The 25,585-nt window shown below is 36.2% G+C and overlaps 3 protein-coding genes across 10 annotated transcripts; all 3 read right to left on the reverse strand.

Annotated features, from left to right (window-relative positions):
* Positions 1-60: 60 nt before the first annotated feature.
* LOC149651065 (protein SCAI) lies at positions 61-9,668 on the reverse strand. Of its 6 annotated transcripts, none has more exons than XM_089847831.1 (16): positions 9,521-9,668; positions 8,533-8,628; positions 7,884-7,970; positions 7,696-7,803; positions 7,504-7,600; positions 7,328-7,426; positions 7,092-7,244; positions 6,141-6,272; positions 5,889-6,072; positions 5,719-5,809; positions 4,712-4,866; positions 4,472-4,645; positions 4,295-4,395; positions 1,964-2,558; positions 1,586-1,855; positions 61-1,531 (listed from the first exon to the last, which is right to left on the reverse strand). In XM_089847831.1, the coding sequence occupies exons 1-14, from the start codon at positions 9,616-9,618 to the stop codon at positions 2,415-2,417; spliced, it is 1,719 nt and encodes a 572-aa protein (XP_089703957.1). In that variant the 5' UTR covers positions 9,619-9,668; the 3' UTR covers positions 61-1,531; positions 1,586-1,855; positions 1,964-2,414. The 6 variants fall into 6 exon arrangements, with proteins under 6 accessions (XP_089703957.1, XP_089703958.1, XP_089703961.1 ...); XM_089847832.1 differs by having other exon boundaries at positions 61-1,369; positions 1,451-1,855; XM_089847835.1 differs by having other exon boundaries at positions 61-1,855; positions 6,141-6,260; positions 7,705-7,803.
* A 563-nt stretch (positions 9,669-10,231) lies between these two features.
* On the reverse strand, positions 10,232-23,555 carry LOC149651066 (putative ATP-dependent RNA helicase TDRD12). Of its 3 annotated transcripts, none has more exons than XM_089847837.1 (24): positions 23,131-23,555; positions 22,712-22,867; positions 22,556-22,644; positions 21,024-21,071; positions 20,604-20,720; positions 20,482-20,537; positions 19,575-19,730; positions 19,417-19,499; positions 18,742-19,269; positions 17,388-17,881; positions 15,653-15,773; positions 15,398-15,586; positions 15,192-15,326; positions 14,459-14,611; positions 13,268-14,374; positions 12,655-12,897; positions 12,400-12,577; positions 12,071-12,317; positions 11,743-12,010; positions 11,397-11,564; positions 10,999-11,327; positions 10,765-10,927; positions 10,623-10,698; positions 10,232-10,478 (listed from the first exon to the last, which is right to left on the reverse strand). In XM_089847837.1, the coding sequence occupies exons 1-24, from the start codon at positions 23,212-23,214 to the stop codon at positions 10,390-10,392; spliced, it is 5,277 nt and encodes a 1,758-aa protein (XP_089703963.1). In that variant the 5' UTR covers positions 23,215-23,555; the 3' UTR covers positions 10,232-10,389. The 3 variants fall into 3 exon arrangements, with proteins under 3 accessions (XP_089703963.1, XP_089703962.1, XP_089703964.1); XM_089847836.1 differs by having other exon boundaries at positions 12,071-12,320; positions 23,131-23,554; XM_089847838.1 differs by lacking the exons at positions 20,482-20,537; positions 20,604-20,720; positions 21,024-21,071; positions 22,556-22,644; positions 22,712-22,867 and having other exon boundaries at positions 12,071-12,320; positions 23,131-23,552.
* Positions 23,556-23,843: 288 nt separating this feature from the next.
* On the reverse strand, positions 23,844-25,311 carry LOC149651067 (KICSTOR complex protein kaptin-like). The gene has a single exon (XM_089847847.1). It carries the CDS (start codon positions 25,205-25,207, stop codon positions 23,936-23,938), a length of 1,272 nt encoding a protein of 423 aa, XP_089703973.1. The 5' UTR covers positions 25,208-25,311; the 3' UTR covers positions 23,844-23,935.
* Between the last annotated feature and the right edge of the window lie 274 nt (positions 25,312-25,585).

The raw sequence follows: 25,585 nt of genomic DNA on the forward strand, positions 1-25,585 counted from the left end.
CTGATCCTTGCGTAAATGGTACGAATCCTCCTAGTCTGAAAACTTACGTATTTATTAAAGTTATAGTTTCGTAAAAGTATTTATTACTATACAATTATTAAGAAAAATAAATTAAATAATTCAAATCGATTCAAACATTGATCAACTACAAGTGCCGGTTTACGATAAGCTTATGTCAAGTATAATTTGTTGTTTTTCTTTAAAGTTTTAGAATATTCCAAATAGAATTAAAAAAAAAAAATAAATTAATTTAATTTAAGAGAAGAGACCTTATATCAATTTAGATTCTCAAGAAAGACAAGAAAAAAAAAAGTTATGAGAAAAATATTTACAATGTAATTTACTACCACATTGTATTTTTTTATATATAATTATATATATTTATTATTTGCAATTATCATTTTCTTAATTTGATTTGTCAGGTTTATTGGCAATGACTTTAGCAAGCTTTCTTCTCGATCTTTTATCTTTTTTTACCCTAGCAGAAAAGATGACTATAATTTGGCCTATTCTCTTCTAGAAGCACGTACGATTCCAAAACTTATTCAGACGTTATGTTATTCTTTCATTTAAATACAAATTTTAGTGCTTAAAATTAAATTAATTTATATATAATTTTTTTCCAAGCGTGGAAGCATTTTATTGTCAGTACTTTAAATGGTTTAAGACTTAAATAAAAACGTAAATAAACTGAACCCATTAATGGATCAAAAAGATTTATATTTCTCATTTAAAATACTTCGATCATAAATTAATTTTAATCTGAAAACATTACGTACGCAAAACATGAGTATCACTCAGTAAGATTCTTTATATATGGACTTCTCGTTAGATGCATCGATCAGATCTAATAAGTAGCCTTAGCGAGCACGAGTACTTGCGTGCGAGTCCGAGTCCAAGTACTCAGACCCACGCATGATCGAGTAGGCTATGTTACCACAGCCTTAGTGAGCATTCACAAATTACGAGTACTTGCGTGCGAGTCCGAGTCCAAGTACTCAGACCCACGCATGATCGAGTAGGCTATGTTACCACAGCCTTAGTGAGCACTCGCAAATTACGAGTTCTTGCGTGCGAGTCCGAGTCCAAGTTCTCGCGTACGAGTCCGAGTACTCAGACCCACGCATGATCGAGAAGGCTATGTTACCACACACCTGATAAAGCTTTATTTGACACGCGCGATAACCGATAACGCCTTACACTTCACAGTCCGTGGCTGCGTTGCCTGTCACATGTCAGTGCAGGGGCTCTTACAAAAGGCTAGCAAAGGCTATAGTATATAGGATAGGACTCACTCGCTAGTATTGGAAAATTGGATTTGACGACTTGGCAAGCCCAGTTTTCCACTACTCGCACTTGGACTCGAAACCTAAAATTTAGGACTTGGACTCGAAACCTAAAATTTAGGACTTGGACTCGAAACCTAAAATTTAGGACTCGGACTTGAAACCTAAAATTTAGGACTCGGACTCGAAACCTAAAATTTAGGACTCGGACTCGAAACCTAAAATTTAGGACTCGGACTCGAAACCTAAAATTTAGAACTCGGACTCGAAACCTAAAATTTAGAACTCTGACTCGAAACCTAAAATTTAGGACTCGGACTCGAAACCTAAAATTTAGGACTCGGACTCGAAACCTAAAATTTAGAACTCGGACTCGAAACCTAAAATTTAGGACTCTGACTCGAAACCTAAAATTTAGGACTCGGACTCGAAACCTAAAATTTAGGACTCGGACTCGAAACCTAAAATTTAGGACTCGGACTCGAAACCTAAAATTTAGGACTCGGACTCGAAACCTAAAATTTAGGACTCGGACTCGAAACCTAAAATTTAGGACTCGGACTCGAAACCTAAAATTTAGGACTCGGACTCGCAACCTAAAATTTAGGACTCGGACTCGCAACCTAAAATTTAGGACTCGGACTCGCAACCTAAAATTTGGGACTCGGACTCGAAACCTAAAATTTAGGACTCGCACACCTCTACTAATAAGGATATCGTCTTCATTGCCTACAATGCAACAATTTATCATATCTTATCTATTTTTCATGGCAATTAAGATATTTTGTTGCAATTTGAAAATATTTGGCAATTAAAAACTTTAAACTTAGTAAAAATAATTAATAACGTATAGATGAATAATGAGTAACGATTTTAAAAACTATAATAAAAATATCAACGAGAGTTTTAAAGTGACGATAATGTATGGGAAAATGGGGAATAAATAGTGTACTATTATTTACAATATTTGTTTGTTTTTTTCTCTTTTTTTCTTTGAAAAAACCTAAATTAGTTTAAATATATTACCTAATTGGCGTATACGATAATTAATATACATTTATTATCAATTTGCCTCTTGCGTGAGGAGAGAGAAAATTGGCTTCAAGCTAGGGTAAACATGACTACCCGTCAGTCCTGTTCTTCAACTTCGGAGAAAAGAGTGGAAACATCCAATATGGATGCCAGGTCTAAAACGCATCTACGCAATGTTGGATTATCAAAAATTTCAGTTTCTGGAAACTGAGGATGAGAGCAGGGGAAAAATGACCGACCCTACAAGTTGGATAGATACAAATAGTAATTAATGCATTTTTTGCTTTAAAAGTTTACTAGCATTCAGTGGTGTGCGAGTACTCGTTAAGTTCGAAATAAACGGGACTCGGACTCGGCTCAAAACCATAAAATGATAAAAACGGGACTCGGAACAAAACAGAAATAACGGAACTCAGGACTCGGAACAAAACAGAAATAACGGAACTCAGGACTCGGAACAAAACAGAAATAACGGAACTCAGGACTCGGAACAAAACAGAAATAACGGAACTCAGGACTCGGAACAAAACAGAAAAAACGGGACTCGAAACAAAACAGAAAAAACGGGACTCGGAACAAAACAGAAAAAACGGGACTCGGAACAAAACAGAAAAAACGGGACTCGGGACTCGGAACAAAACAGAAATAACGGAACTCAGGACTCGGAACAAAACAGAAAAAACGGGACTCGGAACAAAACAGAAAAAACGGGACTCGGAACAAAACAGAAAAAACGGGACTCGGAACAAAACAGAAAAAACGGGACTCGGGACTCGGAACAAAACAGAAAAAACGGGACTCGGGACTCGGAACAAAACAGAAAAAACGGGACTCGGGACTCGGAACAAAACAGAAAAAACGGGACTCGGGACTCGGAACAAAACAGAAAAAACGGGACTCGGATCAAAACAGAAAAAACGGGACTCGGGACTCGGATCAAAACAGAAAAAAACGGGACTCGGATCAAACAGAAAAAACGGGACTCAGGACTTGGCTCAAAACAGAAAAAACGGGACTCGAACTCGGATCAAAACAGAAAAAACGGGACTCGAACTCGGCTCAAAACAGAAAAAAACGGGACTCGAACTCGGCTCAAAACAGAAAAAACGGGACTCGGACTCGGATCAAAACAGAAAAAACGGGACTCGGGACTCGGATCAAAACAGAAAAAGCGGGACTCAGGACTTAGATCAAAACAGAAAAAACGGGACTCGGCTCAAAACAGAAAAAAACGGGACTCGGGACTCGGAACGGAACTCGGCTCAAAACAGAAAAAACGGGACTCAGGACTTGGCTCAAAACAGAAAAAACGGGACTCGAACTCGGATCAAAACAGAAAAAACGGGACTCGGGACTCGGATCAAAACAGAAAAAAACGGGACTCGGACTCGGATCAAACAGAAAAAACGGGACTCGGACTCGGATCAAAACAGAAAAAACGGGACTCGGGACTCGGATCAAAACAGAAAAAGCGGGACTCAGGACTTAGATCAAAACAGAAAAAACGGGACTCGGCTCAAAACAGAAAAAAACGGGACTCAGGACTCGGAACGGAACTCGGCTCAAAACAGAAAAAACGGGACTCAGGACTTGGCTCAAAACAGAAAAAACGGGACTCGAACTCGGATCAAAACAGAAAAAACGGGACTCGGGACTCGGATCAAAACAGAAAAAAACGGGACTCGGACTCGGATCAAACAGAAAAAACGGGACTCAGGACTTGGCTCAAAACAGAAAAAACGGGACTCGAACTCGGATCAAAACAGAAAAAACGGGACTCGAACTCGGCTCAAAACAGAAAAAAACGGGACTCGAACTCGGCTCAAAACAGAAAAAACGGGACTCGGACTCGGATCAAAACAGAAAAAACGGGACTCGGACTCGGCTCAAAACCATAAAATGATAAAAACAGGACTCGGACTCGGCTCAAAACCGAAAAAACGGGACACGCACACCACTGCTGTTAATAGCATTACCTTAAATAACCTATGCAACCTTAGAGCGATACTACAAAAAATAAATCTTAAAATTAGTAGTCTTAAGAAATCATCACCAAAGAAATGCAAGAAAACTGGATCTAAATAAAAAAAATACACCCGTGTTAATTTTTAACGTGATACATATATTTTTAATGAATAAATTAATTAACCAACCAATGTTCCTAGATCTAGTTACAAGATGGCTGGCTTCAGTCATGAAAAGGATGATTTGAGATTTTCCCTTTTCCCAAACTGATATTGGGATATCGGAAATATTGCAAGTAAAACACATGGCAGTTAATGGACTATGAAGGAACAATGTGAAAAGATTTCCCTTGTGTTGATGATCTGAAGAAGAACACGCATGACGATTTAGCCAGCGACCTAGATTCGGGAAGCCTTTAGAGTATTTACCATGAAATGAAGAAGGAACATCTTCGGGGGACATTAGAACAATAAAAGGTTGTCCAAAATAGCGCGGAATGTGTTGGAAGGCATGACTGTTGTCACTATCTACTATTAACATTAAAGGCTTTCGGCTGAAGGGGTAGAGATCACCAGGGTAAAGGCTACAATAAGTAATTAAATTCAATTAATAGAAATTATTGGGCCTGCGCGAGTACTTGCATGCGAGTCCGAGTAGTTGCAACCTGTTTTTCAAGAAATTTGCCAGTAGTATTGGGATATCGGACTCGAGCTGAGTACTGGGAAATCGGACTCGAGCTGAGTACTGGGAAATCGGACTCGAGCTGAGTACTGGGAAATCGGACTCGAGCTGAGTACTGGGAAATCGGACTCGAGCTGAGTACTGGGAAATCGGACTCGAGCTGAGTACTGGGAAATCGGACTCGAGCTGAGTACTGGGAAATCGGACTCGAGCTGAGTACTGGGAAACCGGACTCGAGCTGAGTACTGGGAAACCGGACTCGAGCTGAGTACTGGGAAACCGGACTCGAGCTGAGTACTGGGAAATCGGACTCGAGCTGAGTACTGTAAAATCGGACTCGCGAGTACTGGGAAACCGGACTCGAGCTGAGTACTGGGAAACCGGACTCGAGCTGAGTACTGGGAAATCGGACTCGAGCTGAGTACTGGGAAATCGGACTCGCGAGTACTGGGAAATCGGACTCGAGAGTACTGGGAAATCGGACTCGAGAGTACTGGGAAATCGGACTCGAGAGTACTGGGAAATCGGACTCGAGAGTACTGGGAAATCGGACTCGCGAGTACTGGGAAATCGGACTCGAGAGTACTGGGAAATCGGACTCGCGAGTACTGGGAAATCGGACTCGCGAGTACTGGGAAATCGGACTCGCGAGTACTGGGAAATCGGACTCGAGAGTACTGGGAAATCGGACTCGCGAGTACTGGGAAATCGGACTTGCACACCTCTATTAAAAATTATATATATTATTAAATACCAATTCATGTCTTTCAACTGCATGTTTTTTCTATTGGCATGTTCGGCTTCCTTCTTGCAATTGGTCATAACTCCACCAAAATCATAACCAGCTAAAAAAAAAAATATAATAGAAATTAATTTCCATTAAACAATATATGATTTGAATCACTAATTAAATTGAGCATATACCGTCTTCGGGATGTTTTATATTTGAAAAACACCCATCTGCCGAGAGGTAAAGTAGCAAAACACCATTAGGTGGCAGTTCTTTAAATCCGGATGCCAGAAAAACCAGGAGTTGACTGAAAGTGGGTTTGTACAAAAGGTACTTGTGAGGATTTTCCCGTTTCAAAGGTCGATCACTATTGTCTGGCTATAATTTTAAATGAATAAATTACTCATAGAAGCCACCATGAATTTCAAAACAAACTGGGACTTTACAAAAGGAAGTCTTCCAGGAGCCGGTGAAACATCGTAAATTTGAGTGTTATCTTCTTGAGGTTCTCTTTCTAACGATTGAAGCATTCGAAACATGTCCAGAGTTAATTCGCTAAATTTCACCTTTAAAGAAAACTAAGTTCTATAAATAAGTTGTACTTATAATTTGATCGTGATACAATGGATAAAGAATGCGCGTGAGGAAATTTCAAATTTGTTTTCACTCTACAGGATAGGCAACTCCCCATCTCGAACGACAACTTATTCTGTATATACTCTGTTACAATATCGGTTGACAGCACGCGTAAAGCTAAAGCAAGTAGTCCACTAAGCCTTGTGAAACCGTATCGTTAACGTAACGTCACGTATCCAAATACGAACAGAACGCCATCTGATAACGTTTCTTAAACGATTCTTTCGGATTTAGGTAATGGGCGCCCTCTTTCGGATGATTTACGAAATTAAAACGGTAACGATACGGTTTCGCAAGGCTTAAGTGGACTACTTGCTTAAGTCTCTATGTAACGTAGCTTTGTACGTGCTGTCAAGAGACAAAAAACTTCAGGATCTTCAGGACTTAAAATATCCGCGAGTATTTTAAGCTCGAGTGCACGGACCTCTAGGCCTTAGTTTCAAATATGTTTGAAATTGCATACACGAATTTGAAACTAAGGCCTAGAGGTCCGTGCACTCGAGCTTAAAAAACTCGCGGATATTTTAAATCCTGTAGATCCTGAAGTTTTTATTTTTAGTCTCTTGACAGCACGTACAAAGCTACGTTACATAGAGACTTATCTTAGCTTTACGCGTGCTGACAACTGATGTTGTAACAGAGTATATACAGAATAAGCTGTCGTTCGAGATAGGGAGTTGCCTATCCTATCCTGTAGAGTGAAAACAAATTTCATCACGCGCGTTCTTTATCCATGGTGATATATTTTATAAATAAATCACCTGGTCGGAACAATTACCAACGATCAGTATTTCTTGAAGAGTGAGTTGCGTTGAAGTCATTTTTTCAACCCCAAGCATATTTAATGGACTTAATCGATGTGATAAAACAACTGATGTTGAGTCATTGTCTATTACGTTTATCAGATTGTCAGCCTATTAAGAGGTTTTTTAGGTTTAAGTTAATTAAACAAATTAATTAATTAACTTAAAGGCATTTTTCTTTATTTTTCAAATACTTCAATGAAGGCTTTAATCTCCCCTAAGACTAAGGTCCATTCTAACTGGTCTTCAGGTTCGTAAGTAGCCGTGTAATCGTCTATTTGCTTAGCGAGTTCCTGATAATCCCATTTAAATTTATTAATTAAAGGAATAAAACTAATATATCTTAAATTTGAAATTCAAACAAACTAACTCTGACTAAATCTCTGACTAGCTTCATTTTCTTTAACAGCATACATACAACAATAAACCTTGCATAGTAGCGCAGTTTTTTAACCATTAAATCAGATCTAGTACGTGTAAATTGAAAACTATAATCAGTCCCAGTAATCCTACTTCCGATTCCGACAATAAACAACAATGATAAATGGAGATTCAATCTTACACAACGTACCTTTCTTCTTTGCTCGCTTTACTATAGTACCCTCGAGCCCGGATTGCGGCGTAGAATGAAAATGCTTCGTTTAAATAGTTTGTCTCACTCGTTCTCAAGCTAAAAAGCCAATTAAATTAAAAAAAAATAATTAAAAATCTGAAATTCCCCGTTAATTAATTCCAAAAACATCGGCTTACTAATAATGATAATAAAGTTGCCCAATTTTTGAGGCAATTTCACCAATTTGCCATCGTTTTAAGCCATATTTAACATCAAGAGTGTGCCTATATATCGTTAATTTTTTTTATTAAACGTAAATCTTATTTGCCTACTTAAAGGGAGGGTGAAGTGGAAAATCAAGTGATTTTTTATCGATTCTTCTTCTAATTATAAGACCAGTCTGCATAGTGAAACATTCAGAAAATACTTCCGATTGATTTTAAAATTCAAATTAAGTTCCGATTTTAAGAATAATTCGAAGTATCCCCCTCCGACCAATCGCGTAACGCCATGCCTTTTTGTTAACAAAATTCTCGTGGCACGCATGCTCCATGTCTCGCGCCACAATTGTCACATCGCACGCAAATTTTATGAAATCTCGCGATCAATTTCATTCGATACGGAGCGTGCCACGAGAATTTTATTAATAAAAAGGCAGGACGTTACGCGATTGGTCGGAGGGGGATACTTCGAATTAGCGTTAAAATCGGAACCTAATTTGAATTTTAATATCATTTGGAAGTATTTTCTGAATGTTTTACTATGCAGACTAGTCTTATAATTAGAAGAAGAATCGATAAAAAATCACTTGATTTTCCACTTCACCCTCCCTTTAAAAAAACTAACCTATGCTGCTGTTGAAATTTCCATAGTTTTGTGTACACGTCAAACGTTCTTCCGAAGTATGCTTGCCACTGTTTGTGACCATACTGCGGAAGATCTCTAAAATAAAATTTTAAACCTTTTATCCAAAAGAGAAAAACGATAGGCCTGTGCGAGTACTCGCATGCGAGTCCGAGTACTCACAACCTGTTTCCTATAAATTTGCGAGTACTCGCAACCTGTTTTCCTAGAATTTGGCGGGTACTCGCGAGTCCTCCATAAGGCTAATTTGCGAGTACTCGCATGTGAGTCCGAGTCCGACTACTCACAACCTGTTTTCCTAGAAATTTGGGGGTACTCGCGAGTCCTCCAAAAGGCTAATTTGCGAACACTCCCATGCGAGTCCGTACTCGGACTCGCAACCTGTTTTCCTAGAAATTTGCGTGTACTCGCGAGTCCTCCAAAAGGCTAGTAAGACTACGCGACGAGTCCGTTTTTCCCATATGCGACTGCGAGTCTTTTTTAATTTTTTGAACTAAACCTAGTCTAATTTTTGTCATGCTAGTCCATTTCTTCAGTAACATAGGCCACTCGATCATACTTTTAGCATTAGTTACTAATTTTTAGTCATTAAAGGATTAGTTTTAAATTAGATTCGGTAAAATACGTCTAAGAAAAAATAATTCAATGCTAAAATATTGAAGCCAATATATAGGGGTTAGCGTGGAGCGTTTGACCATGGAGGAAGGATACAACCTACAGTACGACTCACAGGAGGTGATACCAAATAGGTGTGCCGCGCGGGTTCACACAAGTATTACCTCCTATAACTAGTATCATCCCTCCATGGTTTGGCTGTCACTTCTCGCCAAACATTGGGTTACTTGGGTACGAAAATTAGACAGACCAAGGCTTAAGATATTTATCACAAATTGTACACTGAAAGCCAGCTACCTATTCCTTTCATAAATAAATTTTCGTGAGGATTATGAAAATACGCGTTAATCCTCACCTTAATCCATTGAATAACTGCTTTGATTTTTCTAATAAATGGCAAAATTCATTGACAATTTTTCTGTCATGTTCTTCGTTTTCACTCATGACAGCCATCTTATTATTTGTTTTCCCACCCTTTCCCTTAGTCCCTTACCCTATGACGTTTCTGAAGGAGGTACCCATTCTCAACATCAGAAAGTAAACTGAACCGAACCAACCAACTCGACCGTTCGAATTTTAGGCGCCAATTAGAAAAACACATTTATTGTTTTATTTTAACACTAAATTTAATCACCCGATCTTCAGGCGGTTATACATTTTACATTTGAATGCAAAAAATAACTCTTTTTCTCTTGAGTATCAAAAGATGTTTCCCCAAACCCTTACCCTATGACGTTTCTGAAGGGGGTACCCATTCTCAACATCAGAAAGGAAACTGAACCGAACCAACCAACTCGACCGTTCGAATTTTAGGCGCCAATTAGAAAAACACATTTATTGTTTTATTTTAACACTAAATTTAATCACCTGATCTTCAAGGCGGTTATACATTTTACATTTGAATGCAAAAAATAACTCTTTTTCTCTTGAGTATCAAAATATGTTTCCCCAAACTCTTACCCTATGCAGGGCCCTATGACGTTTCTGAAGGAGGTGCCCATTCTCAACATCAGAAAGGAAACTGAACCGAACCAACCAACTCGACCGTTTGAATTTTAGGAGCCAATTAGAAAAACACATTTATTGTTTTATTTGAACACTAAATTTAATCACCTGATCTTCAGGTGGTTATACATTTAACATTTGAATACAAAAATAACTCTTTTTCTCTAGAGTATCAAAAGCTTATGAAAATAAGTTGTTTCCCCGAACCCCTGACCACACTTAAATATCTTCCATATCCAAAAGACCATCATTATAATCCTCATCTGATGAACTTGTATCATCATAGTGCCTGATATACGAACCTCTCACTGATTTTAGAAACGCAAAATTAAATTAATTAGCTTACAAAAATAGTTTTAAAAAGATGACAACCCAATTAAGGTCCCCAAATTAAAAAACCCAATATAAGCCTACTGTTAAGCCTACTGCTAAGCCTAACCACTAAAACTGACCTGGAGGTGGGCGGCAAACTACTTTTGTGACATCATCGCATTCAAGATGATCAACGTGAAGCTTTATGTACCACTTCTACAATTAATTAAAATATTATTACGGCCACAAATTAAAAATGCAAAATAGGCCAAAATCTAATACCTTATCAGTTGATTTTGTTAATCTTGGCCATTTTTGACCTACAGTAGATTTCCGCAACTTAAATTTGACTTTTTCTGGAAGACTTTCAACATTACTGGATCCAACATCGACATCATCAAATAAATCTTCTTTGAAGTCGTAGAATTTATTTCCGTGAATTGTTCTAAAATTATTAGATTTCGTTTTTACTTTTAAAGTTTTTGCAACGTTGAAAAACATTTTAGCAGTACATACTGAAAGGAAATGAACTTCTCTGAAATTTCAGCTGAATAATCAGAACACGATGGAAGTTCAATGTGAACTATTACTAGATCATCAGACTGAAACCACATTGTCTTGGGATAGTGTTTTCCATCAGTGGTTAATTGACGTAACGGTATTGGGCTTAATGTAGGATTATGTTGAAGTCCGTTTTCAACAGATTTAGGCTCTGAATCTTGATTATAGGCACGCATCCTTTTAATTATTTCTTTATCCACTCCTACCCATTCAAAGAATGCATTATTATCAAATTCCAAGTTGAGTTTGTCAGTCTCTGATAAGTCACTTTCTTCTCCCGAGTCCTACGTACATTGTCGCAATTCATTTTTGTTAACGCGTGATTAAATAAGATGACTGTTTTTCATAGTTACATTTTCGTCATCAATATTAAGCGTAGTATCCTTCAAATTTTTGCTATTCACGTCTTTAGCCAATCCTCGTTTCACTAACTCCAATCCTAATGAGGCATCATTCTCAATAAAGTGTAACGTTACAGAGCACGAACGATCATAATTAAGATCCAAGGACATTTGAACAACCTGAAAATTGAGTTCATAAATGAATAATTTTTTATTAGGACTGTGCGAGTTCGAGTCCTTGGAATTTTTTGAGGACTAGCGAGTACTGTGAAATTGGACTCAAGGACTAGGCGAGTCCAGTCTTCCACTTGGACTCGTAACCTAAAAATTAGGACATGCACACCTGTATTTTTCATACCTTGAGTAATAGTGGGCGATAAATATCATCATCGTCGTCTTCTCGGGTCATATCACAAAATGAGTCAATAGCTAACTGGCTCCATTGTCCTTTCGCCGCTTTTACACCAGCGAGAGAACATTTAACAGCTTGGAACGGCAAATCTTGTACAATATCAGGCGGCATTTCATACACATCATTAAAAACAGCAGAACCGTTATCACCAAAATCAAGAAAATAAAGTTGAACCGTATCTTCGTATACTCGCGTAATGCAAGCTCGGTACCACCTGCTTAGGAAAAACAAGTTATATCGGACAATGTGTACCTACTTTAGAAAGGTTATTTACCGTCCTTCGGAGTTAAATGGCGCGATAACAACATCATCTTTTTTGAATGATACAGCTTTGTTAAGCTTTTTTTCTAGATACAGTTTATTTATCAAGTTATTCAGATCTGTCAGTTTTCCTGAGAAGTTTTGGGAAGGAACCGCGTAGAAGAGACTAGGGGATTGCACCGAAGTCACGAATACTTCGTTAACAGAGTTGGGCTCAAAGGATTCGTAAGTGATTAACATAGACAATGGTATTGTATGAACTTCTAAAATTATAGAACTGATTTAGCATCGCTTTGATAAACTGTTTAAAATAAAGTTGCTTTCGAAGAAGTTTTAGTTTACCAATGGGACTTTTCTTCCAAGATATAACACCATCGCACATTTGTCGCAACAATTCAATATGATTTGGGTTTGCAATTGCCAAATTTTGGGACTTGAGTCTCATTACGAGTGACGAGTTAAAGTCCGAACGCGTCCCCAAATTCGTGACATAAACGCAATCTCTTAACGACATGACAACCTAAAAATTAAGTTATAAACGAACGATTTATCCAACGCCAACGCTAACTCCGAAAGTTCATCCCCCAAACCAATTACCTTGCCAATCAATATACGGTTACTGATAAGTTCGCTAACGTAAGTATCAGCTTGAGCCGTCCACACATTACTTCCATCAATGGGTTTTACCTTACAAATCCTTATCTTAACGGCTTGAGGTATAAATGAAGAAAAACTCTTTGGTAAAACGAAAACATCGCCTAATTCCGCTGTTCTAATCCATCCGTAATCAATTGAAAATACTTCAACTTTTTGCGTAAAGCCCTTCGTAACAGGATGCACCTTTATAAAGAATTAAGGCGTATACCCGACATTTTCCTTTTAAAATAAGCTTCAACATAACACAGGGTTTGTACGAAATTTTTACATTGAAAATCCCTGACTTTTCCAGGTTATCCCTGACCAAATTTTGGAAATATCCCTGACTATTTTAAGGTGTTTACCAGAGCCCACTTCATCACACCTGTCTCATATTTAGTATTGCTCGAAGCATAGCTTAATATACCAAACGAAATCCCTGACATATCCCTGACTGTTTAGTAAAAAGATTCAAATCCCTGACTTTTTCCCCTATTTTCCATATCCCTGACTTATCCAGGTTTTCCAGGTTATCCAGGTTCCGTACGAACCCTGTAACACGTCGTTGCATTACCTTTGTTATTTTAACTCGACAATACGAACCACCAACGATTCTTACGGCGCATAAATCACCAACAACGGGATTGCTAACCATTTCTTTAATTTTCAAATTTTGAAAATGATCTTGCAATTTAAAATTCAAATCGGCAAATTCGTCCCGATATCGAGTTACAACTTCTCCGGTTTCCGAGTCTTGATAACTCAAAATATTCGCGTAGAAAAGACCAGCATTGACAACGAATTTCACAATAATTTTAATAATTCCAAAATGAGGATATTCCGGAAGAGGTTGATCTATTTCCGCGAAAAATTTGTGACGAAGTCTACAAAAATTTTTCACGTCACAATTTCCAAACGCTAAGAGATTGTGACATAATTCCCTGGTAAGGAGTTCCTTTTCAGCCAAATCGCGTAGTTTAGTTGAAATTGGATACTTTAAGCTATTCATGATCCGTTTTAATTCGTAACACTGATGACAGTTGACGTTATTTATAATGACATGACATTCGCCATCCTTTTGTCCCAATGGTTCCATTTTCATTTCACTTTCATTGAACTTGATAACGTCTTGAAGGCAACTAAACCGATTACTGAATTGTAATTTCGATACATCAGGAACATTGTAATGAATAAGGGACTCCGCGTTGGTGATATTTATCAAATGTAAAATTGCATCGGATATCACGATTATTGGGTTATTCTTAGAAGCGGCGGAAGTATTCCATTGATGTTTGATATCCTCCATTTCGTAAATAACCATTTTTTCATGCGCCATTAAACATTCGTGGGAATTAAGCTTTAATATCTTTCCTAGCCTTTGAACTTTTTCGTAATCAGATGCGCAAATGACGGTATTGCGAGTCGGAGCATTACGAAGAATGGATAAAATTGCCGCGTGTTCTTGATTCAATTCCGTTATTTCAATGTGAAATTTAATTTCCGAATATATAGCGGCTTCCAAAAATACGGAAAAATATAACAAGGGATTGGGCATCAATTTAACGAAGGATTTTACACCACGTGACCATGAAGTTGTACAAACGATAATTTGATAAATTGTCGTGGTCTCTTCTCCTCTACGAATAACTGCCCTTTTAAATTCGCAAATAATTCTCAACAACTGAAAATTAAATTATAAGTAAAAAGAATAAAATTTTAATTAGTTTTCGCTTAATTAATTAAGTGAACAATTTCTAATACGAACGTCTTTTAGAAATATTTCGATCAGATAATTGGCTTCTTCTAATATAAGATGGCAACAACGGTCAATAATGTCAAGACCAGTGTCACTATCAATTAGTTTTGTAATCATGGACGGTGTCGTTACGAGAATAGTGTAACCTTTCAGCAGATCAACCTATATTATACAACATTACCTTCTGAGCTATTTACGTATGATTAATATTTTTAAACAAGAAGCGATATCTAGTTTACTAGGGAGAAGGTTTAAATTCGCCTCACTTCTAGCTCTATCTACAGTCCAAACGTATAGTAGGTCCTGAGTTAATCCCCGCCTCTAAATTACAACCAGCATCTCATTGGTTCTTGAAATCTCACGTCAGTGCGACCAAAGAAGATACACGTCCCAGGAATGGAAAGTGTAGCTTCCTCTAGTGTAAATTTTTGTCTGGCCCCTCCTAGTACGCTCCAAAGGCAGGCTCGGTTGACCGAGGTATTTCCGGCTACATTGAAATTGCATAGACCGGAAGTTCCTTGGTCAACCCAACCCCCAGACATACCTTCCATTCCTGGAGCGTATATTTTCTTTGGTGCGACGCGAATGACGAAAATTACGTATTTTCCGACTGAGGAGAGGAGAAATAGCCCGGCCACCTTGTATTTTGAAAGGGGGACTGGGACTATGGCGCGCGAATACTTAAAGGCATCTTATACCTTCTCCCTAATAAACTTGATATTACTTCTTGATTTAAACTAACGATTTTATCTTCAATTTTATCCCCGCCATGAAGAGTAGTTATATAATTTCGTTGCCTAAATGTTCCAAACATATTAAATTGCGCTTGTACTGCTTGACAAGATTTCCAATCAGTGCATAAGACAATTACAATTGGCTGCGTAATTAATTAATGCCAATTAGCGCGTTTTCTTCATTAATATTATTATTAGGTTAATCGTCACCAACCCCTGGCCCATCGGGTAAGTAATTGTACTCTTCGGTCTGCCGAATTTGATTTAAAATAGGTATGATGTAACCCACACTTTTCCCCGAATTTTTTAAACCAACAGCTACGCAACTTCGACTTCTTTGAACTGCTGGCCATAAATAAGTCTGTAGTTCAGTTGGAATTTTTATACCCGCATTTTCCAATGACTAATAAAGAATGTTCATTAAAATTAGCTCTGGGAATAGTAATTAAATTAATTTGTTTTCTTTTACTCGAACAATAGGCTCTTCGAAACAGTATTCTTCGATTTTCTCTAATGGTTTGGGTGGATTCGATCCATAAGTTATAATACGCGTAGGTGATTTTACTTTGTCATTGTTATCATTCATTGAACTTCATGAAAAAACAATTGCAAGTTCGGTAAATAAATGTTTTTAAAGGAATTTCTCAGGTAACATAACATTATACCTTAAGGTCGAGCTAAAGCCAACTTGGGAAGGGGGGGAGGGGTTTTTCATATGCCTTTAGTTTCTGCTCATTTCCAAGCAAGTGTTTCAAATAAAAAATTTCAAGACTTTACAAACCGAAAGACAACATTTCAAAGATTACAACAAAATTGTGAAAAACTTTTATTTTTGAAATTACATTAAGTTAAATGACATTAAATTTAAAGTTACTAATTCCAATATATCTTGTCTTTCCGTCGTTTAAATTGCATAAAATTTTGCATACACGCGCATTTACACCTACGCTAGTGGTTAATCGAGACACTTTTGGAAAATGTCAATTATGTAACTAATTAAGCGAATAAATTAATTTAATTAGTGTCTTAATTAGTTAAATAATTGACATTTTCCAAAACTGTCTCGATTAACCACTAGCGTAGGTGTAAATGCGCGTGTATGCAAAATTTTATGCAATTTAAACGACGGAAAGACAAGATATATTGGAATTAGTAACTTTAAATTTAATGTCATTTAACTTAATGTAATTTCAAAAATAAAAGTTTTTCACAATTTTGTTGTAATCTTTGAAATGTTGTCTTTCGGTTTGTAAAGTCTTGAAATTTTTTAATTGAAACCCTTGCTTGGAAATGAGCAGAAACTATGAACAACCCCTCCCCCCTTCCCAAGTTGGCTTTAGCTCGACCTTAAAATAACGGTATTTTCCAAAAATTAATTTCATTTTATTACAAAATAATTAGAATTTAATTAGTCTTAAAAACGAGGACTATTGCGCCAGCCGCTATTCCTTTAGTGGTGTCTGCTAAATCGAACCCACCTAGTGACCTAACCCTTACTTCTCTCAGCCTGTAAGAATTCAACCAATCCCGTAGGGGTAAGAGGTTCTGGCTAGCAGACGCTGGAGTCCTAGCTCGTTCTTAAGACTAATTAAATGCTAATTATTTTGTAATAAGATATCATTTAAAGGCCGTTCTTTTGGGGTATAACGTTATGATACCTGTATTTTCCTTTAAAGGGAGGGTGAAGTAGAAAATCAAGTGATTTTTTATCGATTCTTCTACTAATTATAAGACCAGTCTGCATGCATAGTGAAACATTCAGAAAATACCAGCTCCGAATGATTTTAAAATTATTTCAAATTAGGTTCAGATTTTAAGGATAATTTCAAAGAAGGTCCTCCAGCCAATCACGTAACGCCCTGCCTTTTTATTAACAAAATTCTCGTGGCACGTTCCAGGTTGAATGAAATTTATCACGAGATTTGATAAAATTAGGCGCGTGACGTGACAATCGTGGTGCGAGACACGGAGCGTGCCACGAGAATTCTGTTAACAAAAAGGCAGGGCGTTACGCGATTGGTCGGAAGTCCTTCTTTAAAATTATCCATTAAATCTGAACCTAATTTGAAATAATTTTAAAATCATTCGGAGCTGGTATTTCCTGAATGTTTCACTATGCAGACTGGTCTTAAAATTGGTAGAAGAATCGATAAAAAAACCACTTGATTTTCTACTTCACCCTCCCTTTAAGACTTATCATTTACCTTGGATTGGTTTGGTAAGTATTATCAGTTGAAAACTGAACCGTAACGTTTTTATGAAAAAACGACTGAATGTCCGATTGTTCTATTTCACTTGTAATATCAAAAGCGTTCTTTTTATCAACATTTACAAAACTATCTGACGAAACTCGACACGTCAGATTAGGTGGCAATGGTTTTAATAAAGCAGGGTCAAGATTTCCCGATTTCTTCGAATTTTTAGTGTTTTCTTCACTTTTTCCTTTCAATTGCGTATATTTGTCGTATCTTGACAAACCTACCGCTGACGATTCAACTGGAGATGGTTTACGAGAAGTTTCGACACCGTCATTTTCTAACTTATCACTAACATTCCGAGTTTTCTGACATTTTTTAGAAAGTTCCAAGTATTTGTCAATGGGAATACCACGCGCGCTACGAGAACTATTTTGAGAAGAAGGTCGTCTTTCTGAATCTTTATTAACAGTTGAAATACAGCTTCCACTTGAAACGGAACCCTAATTTCAAACGCGCAAAAAAGAACAGTATAACGCGTCGTAAGTGACGTACTAATATACTATAGTTTGCCGAAAATTTCACAAACGCGATACTTAAAATGTTATTGGTAGTTTAATTATTGAATGAAAGCTAAGGTGTTCAAATCAATGCGCGATAGAAAGAGATTATTTCCAGTAGTGTGCGAGTACTCGTTAAGTTCGAGTATTGAGCTGAGTACTCGATAACAACATATGAACATATGAAATTTATTTCGAAAGCGAAAAAGGGATCCGGACTCGGCTCGAAAACCGAAAAAACGGGAATCGGAATCGAAAACCGAAAAAAAAACGGGACTCGTACTATAAAACCGAAAAAAAAACGGGACTCGGACTCGAAAACCGAAAAAAAAAAGGACTCGGACTCGAAAACCGAAAAAAAACGGGACTCGAACTCGGCTCGAAAACCGAAAAGAAAAAAAAACGGGACTCGAACTCGGCTCGAAAACCGAAAAAAAAACGGGACTCGAACTCGGCTCGAAAACCGAAAAAAAACGGTACTCGAACTCGGACTCGAAAACCGAAAAAAAACGGGACTCGAACTCGGCTCAAAAACCGAAAAAAACGGGACTCGGACTCGAAAACCGAAAAAAAAACGGGACTCGAACTCGGCTCGAAAACCGAAAAAAAAAAGGGGGACTCGAACTCGGCTCGAAAACCGAAAAAAAAAAACGGGACTCGCACACTACTGACGATTTCACAGGCCTTATTGTGAAAACGATAACTAAGCTTTGAAAAATTAAATTTATTTAACAATGAAATGATATCCTAAAGAAACGACACCTTGATACGCCTATATCAAGTAGGTAAACTTAATTTCTTACGTTTTCCCATTCTTCTTTGTCATCTTTCGCCACTTTGAGCTGCTCTAGGTTATTGACAGGGGCAAAATATTGAGCGACACCCCCACGACCAAAGCCATGTTTTGGCCCCATGAAAGATGGTTTTTGAAATGGCGAAGCGTAAGGCGCTTTCATAACAGGAACATTGGTTTTTGGACTTCTGACTTCCTCCATAGTTGAGGGACCCTTAGGTTCCATCGTGTTCAGATTCTCTCCAGCTTCAATGACATTTTGTGGACTTTGACAGTGACTCTGCTGTTTCTCTTTATCATCCAAGTCATCATCAACGGTCCGTTCCTGACTCTGAGACACGCTTTGCATTGACAATTTTTTCAACAATTTTCCGCGACCAATACTGAGACTTTGAGGCAAAGATTGATTTAAAACTGGAGTAGGGGACAATTCTCTGGGAACGTTAGAATCCCCACAAGCAAACGGGGCGGGGCTTGGTGTTCTTGATAATGGAACGTTTGACGCGATACTCTCTTTCACCTCTGGCTCTTTACTACACTGAAATATTTCAAGTCCACCAATTTTTTTAAATGTTAGAACATTTTGGGAAGGGAAAATTCATCAGGTGTTCGATTTCTGAAGTTAACTCGAACATTAAGCCTTTGTCAGGCTAAACTAAAACTACGTCACGATGTTTTTTCTTACTTGTTCAATGGCCGAAAGCCAATTAGTCACTCTGTCAGGAGTGTTTTCAAGATCAACGTTTCTGTTCCCAATATTGGAATTCTCTACAGAACCATGCATATAGCTATGAAATTATAGAAAATTTCCCTAAAAGATGATAGATAATTAACGTAACGTACCATTAGAGGGAATAAGTTCCTCATCAAGCCAAGCGTAAGAACGATCAACTAATTCAACATTTAGACAAATTTCTTCATCATCGATGGAATACATGTTTCCATAGAATTTTCCATTCTCATCTAAATGGGTGATTTGAATAGGAACAGTAGTTGACTCTAAAATAATGGAAACCGGTGTTAATTAATTGTAATCAATTATTTTTAGAGGTGTGCGAGTCCCAATTTTTAGGCGCGAGTCCTCAAATATAACTTTTTCGTACTCGCGAGACCTCAAATATAATTTTTTTTGTACTCGCGCGTCCAGTAAGTACTCAAATATAATTTTTTTGTACTCGCGCGTCCATTAAGTACTCAAATATAATTTTTTTTGTACTCGCGCGTCCATTAAGTACTCAAATATAATTTTTTTGTACTCGCGCGTTCAGTAAGTACTCAAATATAATTTTTTTGTACTCGCGCGTCCAGCGAGTCCTGAAATATAATTTTTTGTACTCGCGCGTCCAGCGAGTCCTGAAATATAATTTTTTTGTACTCGCGCGTCCAGCGAGTCCTGAAATATAACTTTTTTGTACTCGCGCGTCCAGCGAGTCCTGAAATATAATTTTTTTGTACTCGCGCGTCCAGCGACTCCTCAAACCTATTTTTTTTTGTACTCGCGCGTCAAGTAAGTACTCAAATAAAATATTTTTGTACTCGCGCGTTAGGCGAGTCCTCAAATATAACTTTTTTGTACTCGCGCGTCAAGCGCGTCCTCAAATATATATTTTTTGTACTCGCGCGTCAAGCGAGTCCTCAAATATAATTTTGTTTTGTACTCGCGTGTCAAGCGAGTCCTCAAATATAATTTTTTTTTGTACTCGCGAGTTACTTAATTGCACAGGACTAATTATTTTCCTTATAACCTTACTAGATAAAAATTGACGGACAAATGTTACAGCTGAAGTATCCCATTTTTGAGCTTTGCTGAAATTAATTTAAGTGTAATTTAAATTAAAACTATTAAATTTCAACCGTAATTAGTCATTATACCCGCGCCTCATCATCATGTTATCTTGAAATTGCAAACTTAATGGCTTTAAAGCTGATAAGACAAATTGAAAGGCTTGAAATGGAACTTTAAACACTTTATCATCGGGTATTCTTATCCTGAAATTTTAACTTTTCTTGATATAATATAATTTAATGTAAATTAATTTAATTAGCCTTATTCCTTATCAGCGTCACCTACCCATAGCGGCGACTTTGAGAACTACTGTAAGCGGCAAGCCAATCAGATGTCGCTAAAATCTGGTGACGTCACTGACTGGCACTCTCGGGTCTTACCAAAAATGACGTCACCAGATTTTAGCGATATCTGATTGGCTTGCCGCTTACAGTAGTTCTCAAAGTCACCGCTATGGGTAGATGGCGCTGATCAGGAATAAGGCTAATTAAAGCAAGAAAACGTACGCCTTTGGGGACACCAATTCAGTTGTACCATAATCCACCAAATAAACACTAATATAAAATAATTAGTACAAATTCCATAGTTTAATTATAAATCAGGGAGCCCACTCTTAAATTTAAATTCCTTATAGGAAAAATAGGAAATTTTTTCCGGAATTATAGGATTTTATAGGAGAAAAAAATCACGTGTTTTTATAGGAAAATATAGGACTAAAAATGCTCGTATATAATACAATTTTGGGGCTGAAACTATGTAGAAAAATCTCAAAAAAGAAACAAAAAAACTAATTGGATTTTACTTTGAAAACTCAGAAGAACTTAATTAAAATATAATATAATATATAGAAAATCCTAAGCGAGCCTTTGAAGTAATTTCGGTGTCTATTCAAATGTGATCTCGATAAAAAAACAGCTAAATTTTGATAAATTTGATGCTAAACTATATAAATTACTTGGACTATGTCAAAAATATAGGATATTATAGGACCTTTTATGAAATTATAGGATATTATAGGACCTTTTATAAAATTATAGGATATTATAGGACTTTTTATGAAATTATAGGATATTATAGGACTTTTTATGATATTATAGGATATTATAGGACCTTTTATAAAATTTTAGGATATTATAGGACTTTTTATGAAATTATAGGATATTATAGGACCTTTTATGAAATTATAGGATATTATAGGACTTGAAATTATAGGATATTATAGGACTTTTTATGAAATTATAGGATATTATAGGACCTTTTATGAAATTATAGGATATTATAGGACCTTTTATGAAATTATAGGATATTATAGGACTTTTTATGAAATTATAGGATATTATAGGACTTTTTATGATATTATAGGATATTATAGGACCTTTTATAAAATTTTAGGATATTATAGGACTTTTTATGAAATTATAGGATATTATAGGACCTTTTATGAAATTATAGGATATTATAGGACTTGAAATTATAGGATATTATAGGACTTTTTATGAAATTATAGGATATTATAGGACCTTTTAGAAATTATAGGATATTATAGGACCTTTTATGAAATTATAGGATATTATAGGACCTTTTATGAAATTATAGGATATTATAGGACTTTTTATCAAATTATAGGATATTATAGGACTTTTTATGAAATTATAGGATATTATAGGACTTTTTATAAAATTATAGGATATTATAGGACCTTTTATAAAATTATAGGATATTATAGGACCTTTTATGAAATTATAGGATATTATAGGACTTTTTATGAAATTATAGGATATTATAGGACTTTTTATAAAATTATAGGATATTATAGGACCTTTTATGAAATTATAGGATATTATAGGACCTTTTATGAAATTATAGGATATTATAGGACCTTTTATGAAATTATAGGATATTATAGGACTTTTTATGAAATTATAGGATATTATAGGACATTTTATGAAATTATAGGATATTATAGGACTGGTTCAAAATTATATAGGATTTTGTAGGAATTATAGGACTGTTGGGCTCCCTGATAAATTATAATCACTTGATCATTGCTCCCTTTGATGTTTCAAAAACAGTTTCAACACGTCCCCGATACCAAAGCTTTCCATAATTTGGTTTAATTAGAACATGCTTAAAAATTAAGGATTTCTTAATTTATAAAATCATTCTAGGGGTATTATATTTTTTTGCTACATACAGTTCCTTTCAGAGGAATAAGAAAATTTTGAGGTATGATATCACATTCATCAACACGACTAAGAATATGTTGTTCTAAATTCAAAAAATCTCTGGCACTCTTTGACATTGATGGATCAGGGGTTTCTCTTACTATGAATGTTACTGGATCGATTATCTACGATTGTTTAAAATTTTATAGTTAATCTATGGTATATTATTGAATTTTAAAATATTATAGTTAATCTATGGTACAGAGTAGTGGCACTCCATGTTAATTTCTCATAGAGTGTAACGTAGCCAAAGGCAGGGAGGTGCCATTACTCTATATTATTGAATTTTAAAATATTATAATTAAATCTATGGTATATTATTGAATTTTAATATATTATAGTTAATCTATGGTAGGCCTATATTATTGAATTTTAATATTGTTCTAACCTTAATTACAGTAACATAATGCTTTGATAAACAATGAAGTTGAGTTCCACTCCCTTCTATTGGTTTTTTGACATTCTCTGCCATTTTTACATTCAATAATTTGACGAATGACGAGAAAATTTTAAGTATTAAACACAAACTTCTAGAAAATTCCGCGAAATTATTGCCATGTCACCCATGTGCTCACTGTCAAATTCAAACACGCACTCGCGCAGTTTTTATTATTATTATTTTTTTTTTTTTTGGACGGGCTGATGAACTCAAGTACCTAATACCTTTACCGGTGTTACAATATTATTTATCCATGCTAAGAACTCAAGGCTTAACAGTTAACACCATAGATATGTTTAGTTATAGTTATAGATAGTTATAGTTTTACTATGGTTAACACCAAAGATGGGGGGACGCGTCACGCCAGACGCTTCCCCTTTGGCCTTTGGACCAATCACGTTGCGTTATTTCTAGGAGTAGACAGACTAGCAGACATCATGTTTAAATACAGTTATCACTTTGCCATTCTCATTTCCTATAGAGTATTATTATTGGAGTGAAAAGGAAAGTTGCACGAAGAATGCAATAATTACTGTATGTCACCATTAATATTGCTCCATGGTGGCAAATTGCTTAGAAAAAAAACTTCAGCACCACGAACGAATCACCTACCTTTCTTTATGCATAAAGGAAAGGCGCCAATTTCAATTTTTTTTACGATATTCCGTCAAAATATTTTTACTTTATTTTCTATAACAAAGATAATTTTTACAATTAAATTTAACATCAGATTATTTATATTTTTAACTATATTTCACTCTGGCGAATATATTTCTTTATTAAATCTCAAAGCAACATTTTTCAATCTCTCAAGACATAAAGACACTACATTTTCAGGATCATACTGTAGAATATGTAAACCTTTTGTTGAAAGCACCAAAAGTTCATTGACCCCATCACCAATGAAATCCATACATGACAATGCTAATAAAGGATGTGAAAATGCCCTATTCCAAAGCATATCATAACATTGACTACAATTATTCCATTTAAAAATAAGCAGTTGTTGTCCATAAGTGCCTAAAATTATTTCATTGACTCCATCCATATCCAAATCAGCTATACAAGCGGAAGTTGGGCAATCATAGGAGTCACTATTTTGAAGGACTATCATGTTCTTGTTAACTTTATGCAAGATATCTCTATAAACTACTGATTTTTCAAGAGAACTGACTACAAGCATATGAAGTGGTTCATCTTTAGACTTTCCGATAAAATGTTTTTCCGTATTCTCTTTCAGAAATTCGGGAGTATTAACAGGGACATTTTCAAAGAATAACTTAATTGAAGTTATGGGGCTGTCTAATTGTAAATCCCAAACATTTTTCACGCTGATTTCCTCGTGTTTCGTATTGACGACTACAACCCTAACTAGACCATTTTCACAACCAATTGCCGTGATTCTTTTAGATGATTTGTTCATAATTTCCATACAATAAACTATACTGGGTAAATCATTAAACTCAGGAAAGAAATTGTTAATCGGTTGTTCGCTAAAGTTTAAATTTATAGGATCTTCTCTATAAAGGTGAACTTTACAATCGCTACCGCTAAGCAACCATACTGTCTCTTTTCCATTTGCAGTTTTAAGTTCAGAATGTGTCAGTTTATAAGGAATGTAATCTAATTGCAATGTTAAACATCCTTGAAGTTTTTCCAAATCATTTTCTCCATTGTCAGGTTCCCAATCAGAGTATATGTTTAAATATTGGTTGCTACCATTATCACTGTTCTTAATCAAAGTGATACCAACAAAAGAATCTCGATCATTTTGGTATTTATTGAAAGCGTCAATGGAAATTATTTCCGCACTTCCTGGAATGTACGTGAATGGTACTTCCCTGGTGGAAGGAATCAAAGAATGATCCATGTTTCTGGTATATTCCACGCAATAAACCCTTCTCTTCAATGAGGTTATTAAGACTTTGTTCTGGTTTTTCGGTGTACAGAGCGTGGCTAATCCATATATATTACTTTGTGATAGTACACTCGAAAAATGAGCTTCTTGTAAACAACTAACTTCCATTTTTTAATTAATATTTAAACTAATTAAAAGTAAACACATAAATCATTCCCCGTCGGAGTCCGGCCCCTCCTCCACTCAGTAGCAGACGACATCGGAGGTACTCGCCTACTAGGGGCTGAACATAAGGAAAATGTCATTAAGACTTTGTTCTGGTTTTTCGGTGTACAGAGCGTGGCTAATCCATATATATTACTTTGTGATAGTACACTCGAAAAATGCGCTTCTTTTAAACAACTAACTTCCATTTTTAATTAATATTTAAACTAATTAAAAGTAAAAACAAATCATTCCCCTCTGGAGTCTGGCCCCTCCTCAATTCAGTAGCAGACGGCGTCGGAGGTACTCGCCTACTCGGCGCTGTACATAAGGAAAATTTCA

Source organism: Phalangium opilio, unplaced genomic scaffold (assembly GCF_054372755.1).
Source record: "Phalangium opilio isolate 3A_F unplaced genomic scaffold, DU_Popi_V2 ptg000082l_1, whole genome shotgun sequence".
Lineage (NCBI taxonomy): Eukaryota > Metazoa > Arthropoda > Arachnida > Opiliones > Phalangiidae > Phalangium > Phalangium opilio.